Source organism: Aquarana catesbeiana, linkage group LG13 (genome assembly GCF_042186555.1).
Source record: "Aquarana catesbeiana isolate 2022-GZ linkage group LG13, ASM4218655v1, whole genome shotgun sequence".
Taxonomy (NCBI): Eukaryota; Metazoa; Chordata; class Amphibia; order Anura; family Ranidae; genus Aquarana; species Aquarana catesbeiana.
The window spans coordinates 45490724-45511587 of NC_133336.1; the positions used below are offsets into that span (position 1 = coordinate 45490724).

Sequence of the window (20864 nt, forward strand, 5' to 3'; positions counted from 1 at the left end):
AGATAAAACACGTTATTTTCACCTATATGATTGCTGTTGGCATCATTCTTTAGCAGTCTTAACTGAAAATATAATTAGGAACAAGTAGCCATTGTTAGATCTTAGTGACCTGAGCTCAATATCACAGTCTGCAACTAGCAGACGTCTTACCCAGCCTGGAACCCTCATTAGGAGAAGGGTGCTTCATGCAGCAAAGGATCAGTGTGAGGCGCACATCACCCATTACTTCTACACTACTCTGACAAAATAAATATTCTAATTGTTTACTGTTGGCAGCCTGGACTAATTATTTCTGATACCTTTACACATTACTTTTTTGAGCCTCTTCAGGAGAGGCAGTAGTTGCCATTTAAGTGGTGTGTATGTATATATATATATATACACACACATAAAAAAAAATATATTCATCCATCAAAACTGCATGTAAATAAGTTCTGCATGAATGCAGATAAATCAAATGTTTCCAGGCTATATCCTCCACATTTCAAATGTGTGAATGTGGAAAATACAGCATTATGGCCACTGGATGGTGCTCTCATAAGAAATAACTACTCTCCTCAGCTCCATCTGGTGGCCATAATGTGGTATTTTCTACATTCAAGTTGCAGAGAATATAGCTTGAGAACATTCGATTTTGCCCCATTCACTAAGAACAAATTTACACGCAGCTTTGATTGATAAATAGCTTTGTCTTTTTTTTTTTTTTTATAAATACACCACCGAGTGTGTACATAACAGTGGCTGAAAATAGAACATCCACTAAAATATTTCAAGTGCTAGGATTTCATTGAGAATGTAGCTTATCCAAAATTAGAGAGCAGTGACCTCCATAAAGAATGCAGCCTATACATTCACTAGAAACATAGGATCTCACTGAAAATGCAGCCTATCCATAACTAGAGACCACTGACATCACAAAGAATGCAAACTGTCTGTTTGCTAATGACTAAGGATAACGCACACAATTCAGCCTATGAAGTCACTAGTAAACAGTGACATAACTAAGAATGTAGTGTATACATTCCCTAAAGAAGTGTGAGAGAGGAGAAGGGAGGAGCTATGCGATGCTGGACATGGCCCTGCAACCCCCCTCCTTCCCCAACTGACCATCATCACCACGTATGTGCAGGCATTTTTAGCAGCTCCATCCCACTAGAACTCATAGGGTAGCAACTGTGTGTGTATATGGATAGATAGATATCTCTTTATCTATCCCTGGTGCCCAACGTGAGGCTTTGCTATCACTCAATGAGATACAGCTATAGACGCCACCAGCCACATGAGTGTGGTAGGGGCCATGTGTTGGGCACCAAGGCACTAGAAGCTAGTGAAATCACTGGTAATGAAGCCTATCCAGTCAGTAAAGGTTAGTAACATCACTGAGAATAAAGCCTAATAAATAACTAGAGGCTGGTGACATCATTTAGCATGCTTCCTATCCATTAATTAGAGATTGGTGACATTAGTGAAAATGCAACCTATTCATTAACAAAAAACTAGTGTAAAAACTGAGATTGCAACCTATCCATTCACTAGAGACCAGTGACATCACTGAGCATGCAGCCTATCCATTCACTAGAGACCGGTGACATCACTGAGCATGCAGCCTATCCATTCACTAGAGACCAGTGACATCACTGAGACTATAGCTTATCCATTCAGAAGAGACAGGTGACATCAGTTGCAGTTTAAAAAGCTCAGGCTGGGTAAGTTACCTTCATAGTTGGTGGCTGTAGCAGATCAGAACACGCTTCCTCCAAGAAAGCTCCTTGTACAGATAAAAACACAGTATATGAGATATATAGTAGTCAGAAAAGTGGGGTGTCTGGATTCTATACATGGACTCAGCTTAGCTGAACCTGTCTGTTGCACATGGGAGTGTACGGCTTAATTCATTTGTCCATTTCTTGAATACAATCAGATCTTCTCCACTTCAGTGCCCATTATGCCACGGCATGGTTTATTAGCCTTTAAATCAACCGGATCCTATAAATAACTTTCAAGGGCCGCGCCCGCTGTTTACCAGCATACAAGCTGTCTCTGGTTTTCTGCTCACACATTCCTGCCACTTTGTTCCGAGAATAATAAATATTTTACTAGTCTCTCTGTGCCCGACTTTCTCCCAGTTAGATGTTGGGGAAGCGGTAGTTGAATTTTCTGGTGTTGTAATATTTCTTACTCTCCAGGGCCGGTAAGATGTTGCTGTTGGTAAGCTGTGGGAGATGCTGCAGCTGTAGAAAAAGAGAAGGTAATTTGTTGGAATCCACAACTCCAAGCTTCAATTGGTAATGATAGAAATACAAGCCCTGCCTGCCGATCTCCTAAGAAGGGTAGTTGCCTGGCTTCAATACCAGATCAGAAAGACAAAAGATGAGATCTGCATCTGTGATAAAACTATTAGATCACTAGAACAGCCAGGCAACTGGCATTTTTAGAAAGAAGTCAGCAGCAGCCCTCATATTCTCTCATTATAGGTTTCTTTTAAGCATTGCTTTGGTACAGCACAGTCGCTTGATTGGGCTGGCTAACGCAACGAAAAAGGAACCCTTTTTTTTGTGTTTGGTTGTCACAGTGCTCACATGATCAGGACTTCCCAATTATAAGTATGCATCACAAGCTTTCTGTGACACTTTAGTTACTGTGCTGAGAGCGTTCAGTGAGCATGCTCTCAGCACAGAAAACCATTCCCTATGTACACTATATTGTCAAAAGTATTGGGAGTCCTGCCTTTACACACACACAAACTTTAATGGCATCCCAGTCTTAGTCCGTAGGGTTCAATATTGAGTTGGCCCACCCATTGCAGCTATAACAGCTTCAACTCTTCTGGGAAGGCCGTCCACAGTAGTGTTTGACCATTCTTCCAGAAGCGCATGTGTAAAGGCAGGTTCCCAATACTTTTGATAATATGCAGCCGCAGTAAGTTTCCTCACCCCAAAGAATAGAATCCTAAGAAATAGTTTTGTGTATGCATTCATCACTTCTTGATCAACTACCCCAAGGAGGCATCGTAGGGGGGAGCAAATGTTATGTAGGTCAAACTGATCTGAAATAAATTTAGTCACCTGTGACCATAGTGGTCTCACTTTTTCGCATTCCCAGACCATATGTAGGAAAGTGCCCTCTGCCCCTTTGCATTTATGGCAGCCAGCCGACTCCCTCCTCTGTATTCCGTAAAGTCTAGTTGGTGTATAATACTGTTGGTGAAGGTAACGGAACTGGATCATTTTATCTGTAGAGGAGACAACAGACACAAAGTATGTGTCCAGTACCTCCTGCCACAGTTCTTCCGACAACTCCAGGACAATCGCAACCCATTGCGCCATGGGCCTAGAAGTTGTAGTCATTACCCCCAGTCCCACTGCCCCATAGTATCTAGAGATTCGCTTAGCTGGATCCGGATCCATCAGAACCTTCTCCAAATCCGTATTCTGCACCATAATTTCACCCTCTCCAAACTGCGCAATCGCTGCATGGGGCAACTGAGCATATCGAAAGAACCAGGTCTTGGGCCACACTCTCAAGTTTAATTGCCGTCTGTGTCCCCATAAAAGATTGCTTCTCACTGCCTTCTCCAATGGCAGGTGATCAAACAGATAGGAAAATAAAGTAATATCTTTCCTACAAGGGCAAAGAAAAGAAAACTAGAAAGAGATTCTAACCCCTCCCCGCTCTAACCAAATCTCTGACTCTAAAGCTGAACTCTAGGCAGATGCAAAACACAAATAATTGCAGTTCTGTAGTCCTTATTAATACACCATTAAATGTATTTATTTTTTGCAAGTGCACTAGGTGTGCTGTAGTGATTATGCTAACAAGGAGCATGCTGATAGAGTGACATAAAATTAACCTGTCAGTCTGCTGCTTCTCCTTTCATTGTCCTGTCCCAGGCTGGGGAACAGACAAGACCTATGTTACTGCATCAGAAAAATCAGGTCTCCTGCCTAGGGCTATGCGGTGTGCAAAGCTGTATAAATCTCATGACTGGATGGACAGAAATACATTTCTCTAGCAGATAAAACAGCCCCATATATGTATTGCATCTGTATATTTAGCCATTTGCCTAAAATTTAGATTTATCAAGTATCTGTAGAAGAAGATCCTCAGTCTGGCTTAATAAGCACCACTTCTATAGCTTCTGAAGACCTCCCAAATTCCAATGTGTTCTACTGAAACTACATCTACTGATACAACAATAAAACTGGGTGTCAATGAAACCCTACTGCTAGACACCAGTGTTGGGGCAAATATTGCTCTACCTACCCCTGGAAAGTATTTCCTGTGCAATCTGGTCTGTCTCCGGCTCACTCTCTCTGGATCCTTGGCGGCCTCCGTTTCCTCTCGGATGCTGTCAAAATACGGGTGTTCCAGCAGCTGTTCACACTTTAGCCTCTCCGCAGGGTCCATGTGCAGGCAGCCCTGTAGGTGTAGAGGGGAATAAACAATATCCACACTTTTAAATGTTTGTGGGTTAAAAAATGTCACCATACAAAAGTGCCACCATAGGGTTGATCTAGTAATGGAGTGCAAAAAGTAATCATGATGTTTTCAAGATTTGTAAGCAACTGGATTCCATTCTGCCAGATCATTCAAAGTTACTCAACACTACCATATGTAGTAACACAGACATAAGATATACCCAACATCCATGGAATCAGAAGATATGGTCTTCACCATGGTGCCTGATCTATTTACAGAAGACTAGCAAGGAAGCTGAATGCCCTAAACCAGCCATTCTCAACCAGGTTTCCATGGAAGCCTAGGGTACTTCCAGAGGTTGCTAGGGGTTCCTTGAACTGTAGGTGATTGACCTCTCATCTAATGGTGTATGGATAGGTACAGATCTAATGCCACTTGCCAGCGCCAGGGCACCAATGATCTTTTTAGCTGTCTGGAAAGTATGGAATTCTGACCACCACTGTAAGGTCAGTGGTTTTCCCACTGGCCACAAATGTAAGGGGCATTTTTCCCAACTAACTCCTGATTTTAGCAGGCGTTCCCTGAGACATGAAAACTATTTCAAGTGTTTCTCTTGGGTAAAAAGGATGCGAAAGGCTGTCCATCCATAGGACATGGAAACAAGGCGAAGTGACTCAACTATGCATGAAAACTTAAGAACTGGGGTGCATAAAATGGCAGGAGGTGTTCTGGACTGATGAGTAAAAATTTGAAAACCGTAGGTGTAACAGGAGGCAGTTTGTTCACCAAAATGGCTGGAGAGCAGCACAATAATGAGTGTCTGCAGGCAACTGTGAAGCATGGTGGAGATTCCAAGTTTGGGGCTGCATTTCTGCATATGGAGTTGGAGATTTGGTCAGGATCAACGGTGTCCTCAATGCTGAGAAATACAGGCAGATATTTATCCATCATGCCACACTATCAGGGAGGCCTGTAAATTGGCACCAAATGTATTCTGCAGCAGGACAATGACCCCCAAGCATGTAGCCAATGTCATTAGGAACTATCTTCAGTGTAAAGAAGAACAAGGAGTCCTGGAAGTGATGGTTTGGCCTCCACATAGCCCTGATCTCAGCATCATTGAGTCTGTCTGGGATTACATAAAGAGATCTGAGGCAGTCCGCTGGAGCCCACACACAATCGAATTGTCCAACGAAATCCCGTCTGCCGTAAAGTTCGCTCGTGTGTACGCGGCATAAGTGTACCTAGAAGAATTGATGATGTTTTGAAGGCAGAAAGGTGGTCACACCAAATATTGATTTGATTTTTATTTCTCTTCTGTTCATTGCCTTTCAATTTTGTTAATTGATAGAAATAAACCATTAACACTTCAATTTCTGAAAGCATTCCTAATTTACAGCTTTTTTCGCCACCTGCCTAAACCTTTTGCATAGTACTGTGTTTATATGCCTTTATCCGGCCCAGGCTGGGTAATAAGCCACAAGCATTTTAACGCTTGCGATCTGGTAAGCGTATATTCTGTGTGGTGGAGGGATGTTTCACGTCATGTGAATCAAAAGCAACAGGACTCAAAAGTGATACACACTTTCTCACTTGTTGCCACGTAGTGGTGTTTAGGTCTACCACTGACTCTAAAGTTACTGATACATTTTTTATACTTAGGTGTATAGTTTAGCGCAGCTCTTCCCCTTTTATTGTGTCTTGACTGTGTGTATCTCGCAGCAGAGCTGCTGCTCTTTGCTATTTAGGGACATTTGTTTTTTTACTTTTTCTTCCCATAGACACACTCCTAAACCTTGTGAACAGCCTTTCCTGAAGTGTTGAAGCTGTTATAGCTGCAAAGGGTGGTCCAACTCAATATGAAATCCTACGGACTTATGCCCCGTACACACGATCGGACAACAAAACCGTGGATTTTTGTTGGAAGGATGTTGGCTCCAACTTGTCTTGCATACACACGGTCACACAAATGTTGGCCAACAATTACGAACGTGGTGACGTACGACGAGCCGAGAAAGAGGAAGTTCAATAGCCAGTGCAGCTCCTTCGGACTTGTGTACACACGATCGGAAATTCCGACAACAACGTTTTGTTGGCGGAAAATTTGAGAACCTGCTAGCCAACATTTGTTGGCGGAAAGTCCGACAACAAATGTTCGATGGAGCATACACACGGTCGGACTTTCAGCCAACGAGCTCACATCCAATATTTGTTGGCGGAAAATCCAATTGTGTGTACGGGGCATAAGGCTGCATTCACACCTGAGCGTTTTCAGCTCATTAAATACTCGTAAAACGCCAGAAAAAAACTCCTGAAAACGCCCAACAAGGAAAATCCCATTAATTTCAGTGGCACCTGTTCACATCTGAGCGTTTTGTCACCTGAAGCAAAATGCCTCAAAAACGCCTTAAGCTCAAAAAAGAACATGAGCTTCTTTGGGACAGATTACAGGCGTTTTTCTGATTTTTTTACATTGGTGACCTGTACAAAATCGCGGCAAAAAACATGGTAAAAATCTCGACAAAAATGCAGTAAAACCGCACAATTTTGAAACGCTCAGGTGTGAATTCAGATTTATCAAAACCATGTAGGGCCTGCCTGATTGCATACGAATGGAAACTCTTAAGGTTTGACCTAAGACAAAAATCTAATAGTGTGTATGGGGTCTAAGACTGGGATGCCATTAAAGTTCATGTGCATGTAAAGGCAGGTGTCACAATACTTTTGGTACGTGTGTATATATACATATTCATATTTATTATATATATATATATATATATATATATATACACACACACTGTATATTTTAATCTTCATTTAATTGCAGACCAAGCTGTCCGGCAAAGTGACAGATAGGGGTTGAAACCAACTAATATAGTTGTTCCCAACCCCTGTCACCATCACTTCTGTTGGGCAGTTTAGGCTTCATGTAAATGGTGGGAAAATATAAATAATTGCATGCAGTTATCAGACTATTACTTGCAATAGTGGTTTAAAGGGGAACTCCAGCCATAACTTGTTTTTCGTTTTGGACAGGGCTCGTTTTTGTGTGTTTTGTTGTGTGTTTTTGTACAAGCACTTTGGAGCCTTGGCGTTTTTGTATTAACCAACAGAGAAAACCACCATCTGTTACATCATTTGTTGCAATGTATTTGTGCTTTCAGCTGCTTCAAAAATGCACCTAGTCTCCAACTACAAATGTAGCTCCAAAACTTTTTTTGAGCTTCAGGCATTTTGGAGTGGAGATGTGAACCACCAACATAGGGAATAATTGTTTTTTTTTTTTGTTTTTTTTCCTTCCTGAGTGTTTTGGAGTTTAGAGCAAAAAATACTTAGGTGTGAATGGGGCCTGAGACGCTCACAGTGTGCAGTGAAATCAGAGTAATCTTATGTGGAAAAGTGAAGTGCTAAAAAATATTTAAATAATATATAAGGCTATTGGATATATTACAATCAGTGATATTTTACAAATCTGTGATACCTCGTGAAAATAACTATAATAAGATGGTGGTCTAAATTACATAAACTTAGTCCATACATAAGTGACACATATATTTAGTCCATATAAAGGTGACACAACAAAATGTGACACATGTGTTGTGTTACCTTTATATGGACTAAATATATGTGTCACTTATGTATGGACTAAGTTTATGTAATTTAGAACACCATCTTATTATTGTTATTTTTTACACAATATTTTCACGAGGTATCACAGATTTGTAAAATATCACTGATTGTAATATATCCAATAGCCTTATATATTATTTAAATATTTTTTAGCGCTGCACTTTTCCACATAAGTATATTCCTTTGCAAGATTAGATCACTTGTTGCGTGTCAGCTGCTCATTCAATTTATAGCAGACAGCGTGATATATACACACTCTTGTTTTTTCCAAATCAGAGTATTCAGTGATTTCAATACGGGAGAGGAGCCAGACTGAAGGGAAGAGGCTGGAGTTCAGCTTTAACATTTCCTCATTTTATCCAAAACATACAAAAAGTTTTTGTTAACAAAAAAAATAGATAGACAGAATTACCTTCATGAGTCCCATTGCATTAGCGGAGATATTCGGAAATCTGTATTCCAGGGGCTCCTGAAAATACAGTAGAGCATTAGCAAAAGGATGGGTATGACAAAGTGTGATGGTATTCTTCAAGCATGGATTGCTGTGCTGCCTCCAGTTGGGGTGGGGGGGGGGGGGGGGTTCTCACCATTTTTTCAGGATCTGGGATGCTGACCCCACTGAAGAACATATTGGTACTGAACACTTGCTGATGCCGGGGAATAAGATCACCTGCAGGAGACAAACGCCAGACAAATACACAATCTTATTAAATAAAGAAGTACAAAAAGCAGTGGCAATGCAAAAGTGCACAGATATCATAACAGCCAATCAGAAATCAGTCATATTACATACTGCTGCGCATCTTGACAAATAAAGCGTATTAGTAGCATGACATAAATGGTAATGGTCAACGCAAATGTTTTTAAAAAAAGCCTATTAGGGCCCATTCACCACTGTTGCTTGGTAATGTGCATGGCGTTAAGGCAGCCCATTTAAGTGAATGGGGCTGCCTAACGCAACCAAAAAGGTGCATGTACTATTTATGTCAGTGCATTGTACCGCAGCTTATGTTAATGCACTGCGCTGCAATGCACGTCCGTCGGCAAAGTGCACTGTGCGCCATTCAGAATAAGCGGCATTGCATCATGCCATGTGACCAGCGTTGCCTCCCATCAGGGATGACATAATGACGCAATGTATGAAAATGTCTCCTCCCTCCTTTAATTTTCTTTTCAGTAATTAATGTTTTGGTGAATTTCTGAAGAACATAATTTAACAGCTGCCCCTGTGCAGTTTATACTCCCCTCTATTTGTCACCCCATAAAAGTGCCAGGGCATCATCCTGCAAGGCAGACAAGATTGGCCGACAGTGTTTTTCCAAGAAGCAGATGGGAAGGGAAGGAGCTACAGAGAAAAAGCAAGAGAATGAAAGTGAGTGAAGGAGGGAGTACCGCTGCTCACAGGTGAGTCAGCATCGGCTACTAATCCAAGATCAATACCATAAATCGACGAAGTTCGGATCAGCTGCACACCCACACAAAAATAAATGATTCGATTCCTTTATTGAAAATTCATAAAAGCACTGGATGGGTACAGGCAGTCAGGGGAAGAAAAAGGCAAGGTTGACGCGTTTCACACAATTCAAGTTTTTTGTGTGAAACGCATCACTTGCCTTCTTTCCCTGCCTGCCTGTACCCATCCAGTGCTTTTATGAATTTTCAATAAAGGAATCGAATCATTATTTTTGTGTGGGTGTGCAGCTGATCAGAACTTCTTCACTTTAACAGAATGAACGTGATGCATGATTTGTATCCCCCTACAGTTTTCTCTGCAGCATCTTTTCTTTTGCTCCCGTTCAGCTGAATGGAGCAGCTGGGAAATGAAAGGAAGCCAAGTATATGCAAGTGGTGAAGAAAAGATTCATTTCAGACATCCTATTGCACTAGCATGCTAAATCTTACATATCCTAAAAGGAAAAAAAAACTCCTTATCCACCCTTGTCTTCATTTCTGTTATAACGCTGCAGGTTATTTTTTAATACAACTACATCTATGTCACTCACCCATAGTTCTCCTGATGAGGTATAACTGATCCACGTCAGATTTGCCCGGCCACAGAGGGATTCCAGATATGAGCTCAGCGAACACGCAGCCGATAGCCCAGACATCCACAGGAGGGCCGTACTGGGTGTCACCCACAAGCAACTCCGGCGCTCGGTACCACCTTGTGGCCACATAATCTGTGTAGTAGTCGCTGGGTCCAGCTAATCAGTCACAGAGAACATTGAATGGAAATATAAATATTGCAGGGAACATTTAAAAAAATACAATTCTGAAAAAGAAAAACTGTTTGCAAAGCTCAATAGCTCAAGGTTAATGTTCCACCAATAACTCGATTAGGGGAATTAAAAATTTGTGGCATGCACCACATCAACATAGCAGATCGATCTACTTCAGGTCTCTCTACGCCACCCACACCAATTACTATTTCAGGGAAAAAGAGAAACTGTCAGTTTCAGTAGGGATGCACCGGTGCCGATACCAAGTATTTTTATGATTACTCGTGAAAATACTCCCGATTCGCGCACTGCTCCTGTGTGAACCCAGGATGAAGTCACTATGACAAGCCTGGGTTCAAATAGGAGCGGTGGTAAAACCACATGCAATTTAGAAAGGAATCGCACCACATTCCTGTTCAAATCGCATGAGATTCTTTGCAGTGCGATTTGAGCCCATTCATTTTTATGGACGCAAATTGTATCATATATTGTACCATAAGTATCGGTACTCGGTATAAAAAAAAAACAGTATTGTTGCATCCCTAGTTTTCAGCATAGAAAACTACTACAGGTCCCTGCCAGAGTAGATCTGGCATACAGGATGGGAACTGTCTACAGATAGCTCACAAGCTTCTCTGCCCGTGCAGTGATTGCACTGCATAACCCTCTCTTTTCCACCCAGATCTGAGCAAACAGACTAGGGGGAAACAGAGATCGGAGCAAGTTGATCCAGCTGATCTGCTCTATGTTGTGTCTGTCACAGACTCAGCATAGAATACAAAGCAGCTCACTCCTAATTAAAGGGCCATACACCCCTTTATTAGGAGGAGCAGCATCTGCCCATAGAAGAATGGCATAAGCGTAAAGCTTGCACCACTCTTTGTTAAATCCCCACAATGAGTCAGAGGAATGACTCTTCCCCTCCTTACCCCTTCTTTCCTTTCCAGACAAATATCTAGGGAGTTTGAATTACAGTGAAAAAGTCACTGAAAGTAAACAGCTTTTGCTGTAATCTCTCTGTAAAAGTAGTTCATTAATCCTGTGTCATGGGAAAACTTTTTATTAAATAGTCATTTTTAAAACAATGATTTTATATAAATAGTAAATAAAGCAGAAAAAAAAACACTGTAAAAACATTTAAATGTTATAACAAAATTAAACATAAAATGAACCTAATAGTTTTCCTATACAAATAAGTTGGAAAGGGCAGCTCACTGAATGTTTTTTTCAACAATTTTCCTTTTATGTCCAAGATAACCATTTTACTAGAAGAGGGCAAAGGTCCATATTACTAGAGAAGCTACAGGCATTTACCAGGGCTCAGGAATGACCCAAAAATATCTGTGAAATTAATCATTGCTAGAATAAAGCCTTTTCTTCCAAACCTGATTATTGAAGTTTTATAACGGGCAGCTCAAGTCAATCATAAATGGCCTACTCCTCCCTGATGCCTGGCAACTCTCTGTGTGCAGCTCGCCAAGTCCTGGCCTGGGTGCGCCACCTGTTGGGCTCAAGAGAAAACTCACAACGGGGTTGATTTACTAAAACTGTAGAGTGCAAAATCTGGTGCAGCTGGGTATGGTACCCAATCAGTTTCTAACTTCAGCTTCTTCAATGAAGTTTTGACAATAGAAAACTGGAAGCTGATTGGTTTCTATGCAGAGCTTCACCAAATTTTGCACTCTCCAGTTTTAGTAAATCAACCCCATTGTGCTGCGTTTCCAAGCTGCCGAGACCTTTGCAAATAGCTTACAGCAGCTTTAATGTGGTTGTAAACTCTGTACAACCACTTTTACCTACAGGTAAGTCTATATTAAGGCTTACCTGTAGGTGCTGGAAATATCTCCTAAACCTGCACGGTTTAGGAGATATTTACAATATACGCGTGCGCTGACAGCGGCGCATGCGCACTTTAGAAAGGGCACGACAGTGCCCTTTCTAAAGGGATTATGATGTGACTGGCGGCTCCCGCGTGCATGCGCGGGATTGATGTCAATCGACTCTGGCCAGTCACAAGGCCATCAGAGTTTACTTCCTCTTTAACGGAACGGTTGCAGCCCTGCCGTGGAAGAACCTGCTCTCCAACTGATCCTTGGTGCAGAACTGTAGTTATGCTATAAATGTACTCACTTAATATCCTGGCAAATCCAAAATCACACAACTTAATGACCAAGTGTTTGGTGATGAGAATATTCTCTGGCTTGACATCTCGGTGAATACACTGCAGAGATACAAACAGAATTATCTTAAAGTATAATAAGTAAAGAAGAAACAGAATTTGGTTGCATTGCTCTTAAATGGAAGAAAAGACGAGCCCAGCTGTTGTTGGTGCTCCTTCCTCTCCCCTGCAGCAGCCGTTCACTGACACATGGGAGCCGGAGCTGCTGGATCACATAACCAGACTGGAGTGGAGTCTCCATTCACACTTGTATGACTCCAAAGTTGCTCCGACTTTGGAGTGCAACTTTTATACAACTTTAACGCAACTTTAGATGGGTGCGACTTGGATAAGACTTTGGCTTTGACCAGTGATATTGGACAACTGTTGCACACAAGTTGCATTGTATAACATTCAGGTACGACTTTCAGGCAACTTTTGAGGGTTAACATTAAAGTCTATGGCTCTCAAGTTGTATGAAAGTCAGACCATGCATGGACTGCTTTGAAGTTGCTGAAACTTAAAAGTGGCGTTCCACTTGTTTGTAAGTTTATTAAAAGTCAGCAGCCACAAAAAGTGTAGCTGCTGACTTTTAATATACAGACACTCACCTGTCCCACGGTCCAGAGATGCGGCCGTTGGAAACATTGCTCCTCTCCTTCGCCTCTCCAAAGCGTCAGCATTGCAAGTGTGGGCACCCGGCTGTGATAGCTTGCGGCTTCACAGCCCGGTGTGCACTGCACACGCGCGAGTCGCGCTGCGCTCTCTTAGTGGCCAGGCAATCTTCTGGGACCTGTGACATGTCCCAGAAGATTGCAGGGAGGGAGGGGGAGAGGAGACGTCGCCTAGGTGGCGAGGCGACGAGAACAGGAAGTGGGAGCTGGGTACCTGCCAAACCAGGTACCCGCTCCCCCCCCCCCCCAAAAAAAATGATATGACAAATGTGGCATGTAAGGGGGTGAAGAGTGCTTAAAGCGTAAGTTCCACTTTTGGGTGGAGCTCCGCATATATGATTGGTTATCATTGGAAAACATGGGGAATGACTTGTCATGCAACTTTGATGTCCAAAGTTGCATGACAAGTCGCACAAGTGTAAATGGAGCCTTAAAAGTACACACTTTGGTTTTTTTTATACAGGTTAGGTAGGAAAGGTAAAGGGGGGTGAGGGGGGGGGAAGGAGATAGTGTTAGGCTTTTCTTTTACTTTAAATAAGCAGTTTAACCCCTTGTTTACCAAGATACATTTATAAACATCACAGAATTCAAGGAGTTAATGCAAGCTCAAGGCAGCTGCACCCATTAGCTTGGTATCAATTTTTAGAGCCAGGGAAGGGCCTTCAGGAAAAAGTAATCTGGGCGGCTGGTTTGAGATTTCACAGGCGCACACAATGTTAAGATTTGACATGTTTGGTATCCATTTACTCAATACAACCCCATCTTTTATATTTTACCATAAAATCTGGTATAATATTGTGTTTATTTGCACTAAAATGTATTTTAATGTATTTTTTTCCTGACGCTAAGCTTTTGAAAAATAGCTGTCCAACATACAATATTGCAACTGCTGTTTTATTTTCCAGGGTCTCTGCTTTCAGAAAATATATCATTGTTGGGGGTTTAAAGTAATTTCTAGCAAAGAATGCAAATTTTAACGTGTGAAAATCTTTTCAAAATTGCCGGTTAGACAAGTGGTTAAAAAAGGGTGTCAGTAATCGAAGTGTCTAAAAAGGCAATTTGGTAAAGCAAAAGCACAGGCAATATTTTCCTTACTGTGTGTTATTTGCTCATTTATACAAGCAGAAACTTTGTTTTTTTAATTCAGTAAAGGCTTTATTGCTTCTTTTACTGTCATCCCATTATTTTGATTCATATGGTATTGTCTATGTGAGGCTCCATGCACACTAGATGCTAAAAAACGCAAAAAAAAAATGCTTATATTGCGTTTTTTTGCCAGCATTTTTGCAGTGTTTAGGAGCTTTTTTAAAAGTGTTTAGAAGCGGTAACGTTTTTGTTAAGGAGCGGGCGGCCAGTAAATAGCTGGCTGCCGTGTCCTTAATAACAGCTGACTCATCAGCTATCAGCAGGGTTCCCCGCTGACAGCTAAATGTAAACAAAACAATTTCCGGCAATAAAAATTGAGAAAAAAAAAAAAACAGCGTGGGAATCCCCTGCCCAATTCATACCAGACCCGCCAATTTTTTTTAAAAAAAAAACAGCGTGGGGTCCCCCCTCCCCAAATCCATACCAGACTCTTATCCGAGCAGCAACCCAGCAGGCCAGGAAGGGGGGGGGGAGACATGCAAGCGCCCCCCTCCTGAACCATACCAGGCCACATGCCCTCAACATGGAAGGGGGGAGGTGCTTTGTCCACCTTGTCGATAAGGACAAGGGCCTCTTCCCCACAACCTTGGGACAGTGGTTGTGGGGGTCCGGGGGGTGACTTATCAGAATCGGCCCCCAGATCCTGGCCCCTTCATGTGAATGAGTATGGGGTAAAATTTATATCACTACTCATTCACCATTAGAAGATCAAAAAGTAAATAAAAGAATGTCCCTCATCAAAAAAAAAACAAAAACAATGTCCCGTGATGTAGATCCATCGTCAATCACAATGAACGCTGGCCGCCAACCAGGAAAAGAAAAAAAAAGGGGGGGGTCTGCATCTGACGAAGGCTCCTGCCGAATGACAGCTCCGCCTCCCACCACTGAATAAACCAAGAGGCCACCTGGTGACGCCATCGGGTGCCTCCCCCCTTGTGGCGTCATTGTCCCAGCATGCCCTCTTCGATGACATCTTAAGAGGCCAAAAACGCAAAACAAACACCTTTTTGCTTTCTGCTCCTAGAAGCTAAAGTTGGAAAAACGCTTCTAGCCTACAACACTATTTGCTTCTAGGGGCAGGAAAAAAATGCTCAAAGTAGCTGTTAGGAGCTTAAAAATAAGTTAGTGTGCATGGAGCCTAAAAGTAAATTCAGAAGATAATATCTGTTTGGCCCTTAAAGAAACCCTGGGGATTTTGACATGTACAGAATCTGCTCCCAACTCCAAATTACTATTTGAAAAAACTTTCTGGTTCATAATCAGTGAGCAAAAATAAATCAATCTTTCAGTCTGTCCCCCGATACAAAATTATTCTCCAATTGTTTAAAAATACATAATAGCAATAATACATATAATGGTGATTTTCCTGTCCTTTTATACAATGGAGAGATTTTGAAGGACGTGGAGTCACTAAGAAAAGGAAACAAGCTAATTGTTTTTCAGTAACACGGAATTCGGGAATATGGGTACAGCTGGGCAACAGAAAAAAAACACAACGGTGATAAAAGCCGATTTGTTGTGACTGCATGAGGATCAGAACAAACAGAAGCATAACAAGTCTTCATAGATAGGACACAGACAGTCTTTATAGGTATATAAACTGTTTTATGTGTTCTAGTTTGCATGAGAAATGGAAAGCAGATGGTGTGCAGTCTATAGTGTTATAAAGATCAGTTCTATACAGCCTAGCAACTAGAAGAAGAGTGCATTAAAGTCACAGACCCTGGTGCACCATGCATTTTCACAAGTAATAGGTAGATTGATTTCAGCACAATTTACTTTGATTCACATTTTGGTAAAGCACAAATTTTCAATCTCACCCATGAAGCTGCCTAGGCAAAATTTGCATGCAATCTTTTTTTTTCCTTTATTTGAACCAGCGGTCACTAAACTGTGGCCCGGGGGCCAGATGCCATTTGTTTGCCTTTATCCATCCCGTCGGACACTAGTTCATCCACTGACACCAACAATGGGGCATAATTCATGTTGCTGACACCAACAGTGGGGCACTACTCCTCCCACTGATACCATCAAAAGGGCACAATTCCTTCCGCTGGCACAAACAATGGGGCACAATTCCTTCCATTGACATCAACCAATGGGGCACAATTCCTTCCATTGACACCAACAAGGGGGCACAATTCCTTCCATTGACACCAACAAGGGGGCACAATTCCTTCCATTGACACCTACGATGGAGCACTTTTCCCCCACTCACACCATAGATAGGGCATTGTATACTCCCACTGGATGCCAGGACATTTTCTACTCCCACTGTCCACAGTCTGGCCCCCATTAAAGTCTGTAGGACACCAAAGTAGCCCTTTGTTTAGAAAGTTTGGAGAACCCTGATTTAAACAGTGTTTTTTTTTTAATGGTGCATTTTGGATAGCTTCTTTCACCAAGTATTTTTTTCTTGTTCAAATATCTTTTTTTTATTGAAAATGTTGTAGCGTATACACATCAGTAGCATGAAAAGTCAAAACAGGGCCAATCAAAACTCCGCACAGGGAGATATAGGCTATTTCCCAAATTACAAAGAAATTCATATAGTGGGTTTTTATTGTATTTCTTTTCCTTTTTCATTTATTTGGTCATGATTTGTTCACAAATAATGAACAAAGAATAGAATAAGGAAGCAAATAAAGGATTGTTTTTTAGAATAGGACCAGGTTCAGGATAGTTGCAAGGATCTTCTGTAATCCTGTAATCCTCACAAACTTCTTACAGGGTATTCCCTTCCTTAAAAACACTTTATAGGGCTAAAAAATAACTATATATATATATATATATATATATATATATATATATATATACACACACACACATATATATATATACACAAAGTATCTCACAAAAGTGAGTACACCCCTCACAATTTTGTAAATATTTTAATATATCTTTTCACTTGACAACACTTAAGAAATGACACTTTGCTACAATGTAAAGTAGTGAGTGTACAGCTTGTATAACAGTGTAAATTTGCTGTCCTCTCAAAATAACTCAACACACAGCCATTAATGTCTAAACCACTGGCAACAAAAGTGAGTACGCCCTATATGAAAATGTTCAAATTGGGCCCAAAGTGTCAATATTTTGTGTGGCCACCATTATTTTCCAGCACTGCCTTAACCCTCTTGGACATTGAGTTCACCAGAGCTTCACAGGTTGTCACTGGAGTCCTCTTCCACTCCTCCATGACGACATCACAGAGCTGGTGGATGTTAGAGACCTTGCGCTCCTCCACCTTCCGTTTGAGGATGCCCCACAGATGCTCAATAGGGTTTAGGTCTGGAGACCTGCTTGGCCAGTCCATTACCTTTACCCTCAGCTTCTTTAGCAAGGCAGTGGTCGTCTTGGAGGTGTGTTTGGGGTCTTTATCATGTTGGAATACTGCTCTGCGGCCCAGTCTCTCAGGGGAGGGGATCATGCTCTGCTTCAGTATGTCACAGTACATGTCGGCATTCATGGTTCCCTCAATTAACTCAATGAACTGTAGTTCCCCAGTGCCGGCAGCACTTATGCAGTCCCAGACCATGACACTCCCACCACCATGCCTAACTGTAGGCAAGACACACTTGTCTTTGTACTCCTCACCTTGTTGCCGCCACACACGCTTGACACCATCCGAACCAAATACGTTTATCTTGGTCCCATCAGACCACAGGACATGGTTCCAGTAATCCATGTCCTTAGTCTGCTTGTCTTCAGCAAACTGTTTGCAGGCTTTCTTGTGCATTATCTTCAGAAGAGGCTTCCTTCTGGGACAACAGCCATTCAGACTAATTTGATGCGGTGTGCAGCATATGGTCTGAGCACTGACAGGCTGATCCCCCATCCCTTCAACCTCTGCAGCAATGCTGGCAGCACTCATACGTCTATTTCCCAAAGACAACCTCTGGATATGATGCTGAGCACGTGCACTCAACTTCTTTGGTTGACCATGGTGAGGCCTGTTCTGAGTGGAACCTGTCCTGTTAAACCGATGTATGGTCTTGGCCACCGTGCTGCAGCTCAGTTTCAGGGTCTTGGCAACCTTCTTATAGGACATCTTTATGTAGAGCAACAATAATTTTTTTTAGATCCTCAGATAGTTTTTTGCCACGAGGTGCCATGTTAAACTTTCAGTGACCAGTATGAGAGAGAGAGCGATAACACCAGATTTAACACACCTGCTCCCCATTTACACCTGAGACCTTGTAACACTAACGAGTCACATGACACCGGGGAGGGGAAATGGCTAATTGGGCCCTATTTGGACATTTTCACTTAGGGGTGTACTCACTTTTGTTGCCTGCGGTTTAGACATTAATGGCTGTGTGTTGAGTTATTTTGAGGGGACAGCAAATTTACACTGTTATACAAGCTGTACACTCACTACTTTACATTGTAGCAAAGTGTCATTTCTTCAGTGTTGTCACATGAAAAGATATAATAAAATATTTACAAAAATGTGAGGGGTGTACTCACTTTTGTGAGATACTGTATATATACACACACTATAGCTACACAAGCTTTTTGTAATTAAATGTTAAAAATTACCTTGCCTTTTCAATATGCAGCACTGTAATTTTCTGTAAAATTCAATGTAATACAGTAACCTAAAGGCCTTCTGTACACAGTTGGTGTAAACAACCTCCCACAAAATGTAATTTTCTGCTTGTGTGATTGGCTTACAAATTTTAAAGTGATTGTTATTTCAATAAAAAATAAACATTTACAAACATGTTATAATTACCTGCTCTGTGTAATGGTTTTGCACAGAGCAGCCCCGATCCTCCTGTTCTTGGTTCCCCTGCTGGCGCTTCTGGCTACTCCCCCAGCTGAGTGCCCCACAGAGCAAGCTGCTTGCTCTGGGGGCACTTGTGCATGCTCGCTCCTGAGCCCTGCTCTGTTTATTGACATACTCCCACCTCACTGTCTGTGATTGACAGCAGCAGGAGCCAATGGCAGTCCCCTCTGTAATATAACATTATGTGCCCCAGTGTCTGTGTTATATAAAAAAAGATGCCGATCTGTACCTATATCAGAGTGTCTCCTGGCACTCACGTGACTCCTTAGCTTTCTCCTCTCCCCGGCTGACAGCTCCAGCGGGCGGGGCTGAGCAGGAGAGGAGAAAAGAGAGCCAAGGAGTCACGAAAGCGCCAGGAGACGCTCTGATATAGGTACAGATCGGCATCTTTTTTTTTATAACACAGGCACGGGGGCACATAACGTTATTTTACAGAGGGAATTGTATGTTTTTATTGTTGTTATGATAGCAGCAAGAGGGGAGGGGGCTGGGGAGTGGACGGAGCTGACAGACAGGGAGGGGAGGGGGGAGAGGATGGGGAGAGCAGAGAGGAGAGCTGTAGATGACGGAGGCACGTAAACTGACCACGGTGTCAAGGCCCAGCAGCCATAATAAACCGTGGTCAGTTTACAGGGGGAACGGCATAGCCAGGCAGGATCAGCCATGTTTTTTAGGCGATAGAAGGGGCCAAATGACACAGCACAAGCCCTGTGCTCTATAACATGCTTTAGGGGAACAGGATCTGTTTTGTTTTTTTAAGGGTAACAAATGCTTTAAGGTAAAAAATCTTCTGCATTTAACCCTTTCGCTGCCAGAGCCGTTTTTGTGTTTTTTTGCACACATGTTTAAAAAATAATTTTAGGCCTGAAGATTACACAAAACCCACAAATATATATTTTCTGAAAGCAGATACCCTAGAGAATAAAGTAGTGGTAGTTCCAATTTTTTATGTCATATAGTATTACAGCAAAGGTCTAGGAAACGCAACATTTCAGTAAAAAACACACTAACGTGAATTTTAGGGCAAACAAACGCAATCAATTACCCATATTTTTGGTAAATTATAAAAGACGAGGTTGGCTAATGAGCCGAAACATGTTGGGTGGACCCCCTATGATCACCGCTTCTGATACCATTTAAGCTGTTACATCTTTATACCATGTGAGTGTTCCTTTTTTATTACTTTTAATAAATGTATGCCTTTTAAAAACGATATTATGCCATGTGAGTCTTCTTTTTCTCATGGTTCCAAATAAACATCCGGTTGGCCTGTTCACACGTCGGGACGATTGAGGCTGCTGACAGACCCCCTTTCCTCCTCAATTGAAGTTGTGGATATCCGATGTTTGTCCTGCTAGCCTTGGCGGCTATACAAGCTTTTTGTGACTTGTAAGGCATATGTCTTTTTCAAGTCCTCTATTTCTGGTAAGCCTCCTCAGATGCTATGGTGATGGCTTTGGCACACACTTAGATGTCACATTGGATTTGGTGCTTTATCGTTTCACCCATCAGTGACACTCCGTTGTTGTCTTCATCAGCTAATCCTCAGAGACTGTTGGTGGTGGTTTTTGATTTTAAAATCACTTTTTTCAAGAACACTTTTTATTAACATATATGGACTTTATTCACGGATTTTTTATATATATATATATATGAATTTTTTGGTCTGGTTTTTTCACTATTCACAGGTGTATTGTTATTATGCTTTGTATGCTATTTCTTTTTTAGGTCACATGTCATTCAATTTTCTATAATATTTTCTATTTACCTTACTATCGTAAGATAGCTTGAATTCAATTTTTATGTTTTTTTACACATAGCGCTAC

At 41.7% G+C, this 20864-nt stretch overlaps 1 protein-coding gene across 1 annotated transcript in view; it reads right to left on the reverse strand.

The window, feature by feature from the left end:
* Positions 1-686: 686 nt before the first annotated feature.
* The window catches only part of CDKL1 (cyclin dependent kinase like 1), an 85512-nt gene continuing 65334 nt past the window's right edge, over positions 687-20864 (reverse strand). The window contains exons 5-10 of the mRNA XM_073608635.1: positions 12399-12489; positions 10053-10253; positions 8637-8719; positions 8462-8518; positions 4264-4419; positions 687-2231 (exon numbers count right to left, since the gene is read on the reverse strand). Coding sequence (XP_073464736.1) covers positions 2127-2231; positions 4264-4419; positions 8462-8518; positions 8637-8719; positions 10053-10253; positions 12399-12489 — 693 coding nt within the window. The 3' untranslated portion in view covers positions 687-2126. The remainder of the gene's footprint in view (positions 2232-4263; positions 4420-8461; positions 8519-8636; positions 8720-10052; positions 10254-12398; positions 12490-20864) is intronic.